Source organism: Malus domestica, chromosome 15 (genome assembly GCF_042453785.1).
Source record: "Malus domestica chromosome 15, GDT2T_hap1".
In the NCBI taxonomy this organism is placed as follows: Eukaryota; Viridiplantae; Streptophyta; class Magnoliopsida; order Rosales; family Rosaceae; genus Malus; species Malus domestica.
Window position 1 is genome coordinate 43,151,240 of NC_091675.1, and position 8,314 is coordinate 43,159,553.

General features: G+C 41.5%; 1 protein-coding gene across 1 annotated transcript; it reads right to left on the reverse strand.

Annotated features, from left to right (window-relative positions):
* Positions 1-402: 402 nt before the first annotated feature.
* Positions 403-2,845, reverse strand: LOC114821725 (uncharacterized). Its single transcript, XM_029094913.2, has 3 exons — positions 1,605-2,845; positions 887-1,115; positions 403-778 (listed from the first exon to the last, which is right to left on the reverse strand). The coding sequence occupies exons 1-3, from the start codon at positions 2,522-2,524 to the stop codon at positions 614-616; spliced, it is 1,314 nt and encodes a 437-aa protein (XP_028950746.2). The 5' UTR covers positions 2,525-2,845; the 3' UTR covers positions 403-613.
* Positions 2,846-8,314: the final 5,469 nt, after the last annotated feature.

Below are 8,314 nucleotides of genomic sequence, written 5' to 3' on the forward strand. Positions count from 1 at the left end.
TAGAAGTGAAAGCTACTTATGTTTTCGTTTATTAATGAAGAAAAAGTTTCACGAAATCAGGAACTAATTAGTATCTACCAATTTATGTTCACTCGATAAAAATTTGGGAGACGAATCCTTTGTCGAGCCCCGAAAAACGTTTGTCAAGATGCAGAGCAGTGAGCTAGTAGTAGTACGTTCCCATTCGTCTAATGTAACTGAAATTGAAGATAGGATTTTGTGGTACCAATTGGTCTACTTTTAAAAGGCCCTGACAATAACGATAAGTTGATGAGCATGAGGAGGTTGACAGACTGGGATCGAAACATTTGGTCTCATGATTGCGAAAACGCAATAATGTAACGTGATGCAGAAGAATAACCCTACAATAATGTAAAGTAAAGGGGAAAGTGCGAAAACTCGTCTGAAATTTCATCTTCCATTTCATATACATGATGTATGTACAAGTTACAGTGTGATGATCCAAGCCTCGAAAACATGCTCTCACTCACACTCTCTCTCCGTCTCTCTCTCTCACTCAACCTCCGATCAGCTTTTGCTCACCGGGTTGACATTGTCGAAAGCACTTAAAATTAGTGAAAATTTACACTACCAAAAGAAAAGATGGCGTCTTTTAGACACTCGTATCACAAAATTTTCCGTCCATTCTGTTTTGAACGGCTTTGACAGCAGCAACTCTGGCAGCAGTGGCGGCTCTGTTTGCGGCCATGACTGCCTTGTTCACTTGTTCGTCGACTCGCCGAAGGTTAACAGCATTCTCCGCTGCTTTCCCAGCAGCCTGCAATTTAAATACCAACAAAAGAATGAGCGACGAATAAATTGAGTATATGCTAACCATGGAAGTGTAATATGTTTGCGTACTAGTTTGAATGAAACTATAAAATACCTGAACTGCTCGAACAACTGCATCGGTTAGCGGCAGAAGAGGGTGCTTAAGGGTGCCACCATCCCATATACCACATCTTGCATCGCCATTTCGAAAAGTGTAAACGCCATAGCCAAGCTTCCGGCCTTCGTGCCATGACCCCTCATAACAATGACCATTCGCAAAGTGGTAGACGCCGAATCCATGCATTTTGTCTCCGAAATATTCACCGGCATATCTATCTCCATTTCTGCAAACAGAACCGAATTCGTCAATTGAATTGCATCGCAGCAAGAAAATTCAACTAGCTCAAGTGAGATGAAAGAAGAATTTACTCATAAATGCACAATTAAGGAAACAAATCTCAAAAAGGTGGTCTACAAAATCAAATTCTTGACCATAAAATGTAAAAGAACAAAACAGAGATTTGGTCAGATGTATTAACACTAAGATACCCACAGACAACCAACCGCACAACAACAACCAGATTTCACTGTTTCATTCACCATGAACAGTTCAACTATGGTAAAACCTAACATCTATCAAATTCAAATTTAAACCAACAAACCAAATCCAATTCGAAAGTTGTACAAAAAGATTGAATCTTTACTGCACTAGCAGTAAAAAGGAAAACAACCCAAATTTGGTAACCCAAAACCCAACTAATATCAAAAGATTTGAAATAAAAAACAATAGCGAAGACCCGAAAATTTTCAAAACCAAGAACCGAATAACTGACCTGAAATGGTAGCAACCGAGGCCGTGCTTGGCGCCATACTTGAATTCACCAACATAGCAGCTGCCATCGGAGCAGGTCTGCACTCCGACGCCGTGGCTCTGCCCATTGCACCACTCCCCTGCATACGAATCTCCCGCCGAGAATCTGTAAACCCCATAACCATGCCTCAGTCCCTGCCTGTATTGCCCCTTGTATCTGCTCCCTCTCGCCCAGCCCTCAATCCCGTAGCCGTCGTATCGGCCGTCGATCCAATCCCCCTCGTATCTGCCATTGACCAAGTAATTGTAGACCCCACTGCCATTGCACTCCCCCTTGTGAAATTCCCCCTCGTAGAAATCCCCATTGCTATAAAATTCGACCCCTTCCCTTATGATCTTCTTCTCCTTCCGGGTCTGGTTCGGGTTCGGGTCCGACCCGATGAACCACTGGACCGGCTTCGCACCTCCGTTGGTCTTGTAGAACCGGTGGAAGCAGCACCGCTTTGCATTCTCGTCCCAGGAATGCTTGAGGACGGAGACGCTGCGGTTGATCAGACCCTTGTTCTTGTTCGCCAAGAAAAGCGTGAAGGCGACGAAGACCAGCGCCAGGAGAAGGTTTTCGGAGGTGGGTATTTCTTCGCGGCGGAGGTAGAAGAAGAAGAAGAAGCCGGAGAAGCTGAAAAGGGTGAAGAGTGTGACGGCGGCCATCGCCAGGTGCTGGTGGTTGATCCGGGTCGACCCGGATTTCTGGTGGGTCGGTACGGGATTGTAATTCTTGGGTTTCTGCTCTTCTTCGTCGTAGTGGTGGTTTTCGTTGGCGGCAAAGACGTCCTCCTCCGTGACGGAGTTGAGGCTGTGAACGGAGGATCGAATCGTCGGCGACGACCGCAGCAGCGACGACTGGGTCCTCGTGAGCTTCGCGTGGCTTTTCTGACCGTCCATTTAGAAAACCAACTGATCGATTGATTCAACCCCAACCGTCCGATGATCGAATCTTTTTCACTTGTTTTTCTGGGTACTAAACCGACCTCCTGTACCGCGAGATTCTTATAACCAACGTCGCTGGTATTATCGAGCACACCGGCGACATCTCACGCGCAAAACACCCACGGCGCACGTTAACTTACCGCTGGACCCACCGCCGGCGCAATTTAGCACCAACTGAAAAACAACCAACTCCCCTGAAGATTCAAAACCGAGGAGAGAGAGAGAGAGAGAGAGTGTGTGTGTGTGTGTGTGTGTGAGTCTGGAGTTTTTGTCAGGGGAACTGGACCGGCTTCGAGCCTTTTGATTTTATTGATGCAGCATTGGGGAGAGAGAGGGAGTGAGTTTTAATCGACACCGTCAGATTCTCATCAGACGGTGGATCTTGATGATGAGGTCTGAGCCGTTGGATGGGATTGCGATAGCCCCGGTCTTGACGGGAAAGATGTGGTCGTCGGATCTTAGATTCGGCTTCGGCTGCTTTTCACTTTACTGTGCAGGCCGGCACGTGCCACTCCACGTTACCGTCCTTCCGAGCAATGTTCACCTGTTACGCAGTTCCACGATGTTAAACTAGGCTGAAGAGATTTTTTCTTTAAAATTATATTAGTTAATCTATAGCAAAATGCTCTCATGGGAAAAATAGCAAAATATTTTATATTTAACCATGCAAATAAGCAATGCAAGTGGGGACCACCCTCCTGTATTTTTTTTGGTAAAATTTGTTAAACAGTATCTAATTATTTGTTATCTTTCATACATAATGCAAAAAATATCACCAATAATATCATGTAAAATCAGTTAAAGAACGAGAACAAAGGCCATTTACCCAACATGGGTGATCGAGGAGTATTTGTACGTGTTCAACGATCATTTCAAGGCGTATCCGATGAAGGCATTGTGCGTGAAACGCTTTTTGTTCTTAAAAAATACACAAAACTTTTCTTTTGACGCGCTAGTTCCTCTCTTACTATTCTTTATACAGAGAAGTAAAGATGGGGTAATTAATACCTACAATCTGTAAAACAACAAAGACATCACATATCAAAGTTAGTTAAGGATATTCACAGAGATGTTTATATTTCGAAACCGTGGCTAAGACGAGGACCCATAGTCGAAGGTCGAGTAGGTAAGTGCCTCGTATCAGCCAGCAAATTGCCATAAGAATATTAACCAAATCAATCAGGAAATAATAAAACAAGAAAAAAGGTCCAAATTAGCCAATTGGAAAGAGAGAAAAAATGATGCCCGCGAAAATCGTCATGTTTACTATGACATGTGTTGCATTTTTGCATAAGTATACATGAAACTTAATGAATAATGAGTTTCGAATATATGCGTAACCAAAGTAACGAACTTGACAGATATAAGAATGACTTGTCAAATATTGCATGAACCGGACAACAAATAAAACATGACGTCGAGAATTTGACCTAAATTTCTGCCTTATCAATAATTTCCCATATCTTGTCATATTTTCAAACACATTTTCAAATTTTATAGCCGCATGCACGGCTGAACGTCTTTCTTGTTCCTTTTTCTACCAAGTGACAAGTGAAATAGAAAATTAGGTTTTCCTTTTTTTTTTTCAAAATTTGTAGGCTACCTGCACCACAAACGACACACAAAAGGTAATAACATCGAGAAATCTCATCTAATCAACTGTAAATGGCGTCATGCTAATTGCATGTACGGGTACGATGTAATCTCACATGAATTATATAATTATGTGTACGTATTGTCAAATTACTCTTCGTAAGGTGTAGTGGAAGAACAAGTGGATACTTAATAAGCCACATGTACATATTACTTGCTATATTTAAAGCCAATTAATTAATTCAATAAGTACTTTGTAACTTAAAAACGATAATGTTTTCGCTCTATCTGCACTAATTGCATACACAAACCAACCATGATTTGGTTTGGGATCCTTCACACTATATACGTTTGTTCATACGTTTCACTGGTAATAGTAGGGACCTTTCTATTCAATCCCTTCCTTTGAGGGATACTACTATAATGAATAAAATTTCAATATGCTCGGAATATGAAAATGGAATGGTAAACCACATTTCATTATATAAGTGAAGAGAAATTTTATTTTTAAAGTATTCCTCTTTTTATATATTGATGCATGATATATCATTTATTTTTTGCAGCATACTGAAAAACCTCTCCACTATAAGACCCATTTTATTATTTTTTTTTGGTCCCAACATTCCATTTTTTAAGGTTTCATGTATGAATTATATTATCTGACAAAAAAAATGTAAGAATTTTCTTTTCTTTTCTTTTGGTCATGTCATATATGGGTTATATATGTTTCCAAAACGTCCCAAAACGTCACGACAATTGGTAATCATAATTTATTTATGGAAGTTTTAACAAAACACTTCCGGTACTGTTTACTTTTAACGAAAAATCACATTTATACCTTTCCCTAGTACTATTAATGGGCTTGGGCTGGGGCTGATCAATTAATAGGCTTGGGCTGGCCTTGATTCTTCTATCAACACCGTATCAAAGTGGAAGATGGTAGTGATCACTTATGCTCCAACAAAATAAAAAGGGATTCGCCTCTGCGTCCCATTTGACACACATATAGCAATTACATACCTTCATGGCTCCATCTTCTGAACACATACCTGAAGCTGATTACTTGGCTGACTTTACTTTTGTATAGACGGTGGTCCAAGCTGCCATCACAAATCTTGCATCCCAAAACCTAATTATATATGTGCGTGTGTATATATATATATCTGCATAATTAGGGGTTAGGTTCCCCTATAACCAGTACTGCTGCAACTGCATGTGCATCATATAGATTTCCTGAAACCCTCAACTCTCAGGCATTATACACAGCAACAAAACTCACAAGCTTCAGAGAGTCGGAAGAAATCTAGAACTATCCAGTGCAGTAGGTCAATTGATCAGCTGCATGTAGTTCAGGAGCTAGACTTTGGTTCATCCGGCACTGTTTATCAAGATAGTTGTTTGGGATAAAACTTGAACTTTGGGTTAAAAAGAAGTTAGCCCAAAAGAAAGCCCAAAGGGAGGTTCAGAAGAAGGAAAAGTCCAAGGCCCAGCCGAAGCCCAGAAGAAAGAAGGGGCTTGTTTCCCGACCAAGTGCAGATCATTCAAACCACCTGCTCACCTACCTAGAGGTCAAGTGGTGTAGACCAGCCAGCTAATTAGCCCAAAAGTACTTTACAATGGCAGTACAAGTAAAAAGTTGATGAGTCACTGCCCTTCAGATGCATTCGGGCAAAATCAACACTGCAGGCAACCAAGCCAAATCGTTTATAAAAGGAGGAAGAAAAATCAGAGACAAAGACACTCAATCAAACAAACAAATACAAGCACAAACTCTGCTCAAACCATATTTGCCTTCACAAAGCAGTAGTCAGCCCCCAGTCTTCATGCCTTTCGGAATCAACCTTTACCAGAAATCTTTTGTAAAAGCTCTGCTACCCTGTTTAAATCTTGCTATAGTATCAATCACCTCATATAGACTCATCTTCCAATCTCCCCTTCTAGCATTCGAACACTTTGTAAATCACAAAGAGAGGAAATTTCAATACGATCAGCCTTGCCCGACCTCCTTTGTTGTTGTCTTTCATTCATATATCTAGTACTATGATGTATATTTCCATCTGCATCCAAGTTATTACTAGCCAGTTTATGATTAAAAGACTTTGAAGTTCTAACCATTCGGGCAGACAAGATTGATCAATTAAAAGTCCTTGGTCTCAAGGGATAAAAAGAACCTTATGTGGACTTAACCCATCCACGACAATCCTTGATAACAAGAAGTCCGAAGTTACTTGGGGCGCAAGTAATTGGCTTATTCTCTAGTTTACTTCTGTTATATCATAATTCCCACAGCACACTTGAGTATATAATTAATTCGGATAGGAAGCCTCAAAGCCTATACCTAAGGCCTGACAAAGGCACCTATTTGAATTCATTCTGCTCTACGGGCTCAGGCAATTAAAGTATAATGAGGGTGATACTTTTGCAACAATGAAACAACCAATATGTGTTCAAGTATTCGGTTAGTTTTGAAGGGAAGCCTTAAGGCCTACACCTAAGGCCCCACAAAGGAACATTTCATAACTAACTGGGTCTCTCGGGCACACACACATATATATATATATACACACAATAAAACTTAACATCGGTTTTACATCTGTTATGCTAAAGATGGCAGTGGCACGCCTGGGTACTTAAAGTTAATTTTGATGGTGAGCATCAAGGCCTATACCTAAGGCCCCACAAAGGCACCTTTCAGAATTAACTCTGTCATTCTCTTACAGCCCGCCAATAAGCAAAAGCCCGACAAACGATATCAACCGGCGCCAATCCCTCGGGGAGCTGTGTGCTCGTTGGCCAGGAAACATCCTCACTAGATATTCCTCCAGACGAACATAGTTTTGGCACGCCCAGTGGGACCACTTGGTCAAATCTTAATTGCTAAAGCAATATGTCAGAGCTACCTGAAGATTTGCAAACTACCTTGTTGTAGATGTTGCAAAGATTGGAAAATGCCTCCCCAGGCTTCGAAAGGAAACCAGATATTCTCGTATCTTTACCTCTAGTTAGGAGGGAAGATGATGGGGAGGAAGAAAGAGAAAAACTGGAGGCCAGCCAGCTAGATGAAAAGACGATCTTGGCAAACAAGCCACCTAACCCATATCTGGTGCGAGTTGAAACAATACTAAACGAGCATGCAGACTCCTTTTTAGAAGCCCCAGTTAATATGATTAATTTAGCATGGGCTGGGAAGGTTGCAAAGGAGACAGAAGAAGGAAGGCCAGCTGACAAATCCACAAAAGGGGTGATCAAATTGCCCAAACATCCAGAAGCAGCCATAATCAGAGGAATGGTTCTGTGTAGTAGATGCCAATGCGAGTGTTAGCTCGAAGTACCGCCAACAGGAGTCCTCATTGATCATGAACTAATCAGGAATAAATAGGAAGGAGAAAGAAAAGAGGCATGTGAAAAAGCTAGACTGACAGCAGGAAGAGAGACTTCCCGAAGTGTCTTTCAGCGGTTAGAAGGGGATTCCCAACCTAGAGCTTTATCAGAAGTGTTTCGAAATCACGAAGCTTCTGAGGAGGCAAAAGACAATGAGGCTAAAGGTATAAAAGAGATGGAGAAAAGGCATCCTTAATATGGCTATACAGGGAGAGAAGATAAAAGAAATGATAGGATAACAAATCCTGTCAAAAAGGAGAACCCTGCCCGTCTCGGGCGAAAATGGTACGTGGTCGGGAAAAATGGATAACCCACCAAACAAATGGGAGCCTCTATGATCAGAAGGGTCCAGAGGCAGCATAAAGCATATATGAATTCTTTAAAGACTCATGTGACATCTGAAGTCTCCAAGAATCAGAACTTTGAAAAAACACCCTACGGGGGAAGTAGTCAGTTTAACTGGAGGAGTAAAAAGGAGGTACATAGAGTTAATAGCAAAATAGAGGGTGAGGGAAACCATGTACCACAAAGCCTACACCATAGGAAGTACAAGATATTGAGGAGAGCTCAAGAAGATATGATAATGATGCCAACTCTTGGATGGAGGATAGAGCCTATTTGTTTTGGAACTGTTTCGCTTGAGAGGAAGCTCCATTCTATATCATTGGATCCTTTCGCTGAAGTTCCCAAACAGATACCAGATTCGGGCATAAATCAACATGAGGGAGCACCAGAACCTTTACTTCCAGAAGATGCTATGGACTGGTTAGA

What these genes read in the sequence shown, in the direction of transcription:
- LOC114821725 (XM_029094913.2), bottom strand. Translation starts at nt 2,524, where the DNA reads ATGGACGGTCAGAAAAGCCACGCGAAGCTCACGAGGACCCAGTCGTCG. An exon ending in CTCGGTTGCTACCATTTCAG is followed by an intron (nt 1,116 to 1,604) that starts GTCAGTTATTCG and finishes TTCTGTTTGCAG; the next exon opens with AAATGGAGATAGATATGCCG. An exon ending in CAGTTGTTCGAGCAGTTCAG is followed by an intron (nt 779 to 886) that starts GTATTTTATAGT and finishes TTTAAATTGCAG; the next exon opens with GCTGCTGGGAAAGCAGCGGA.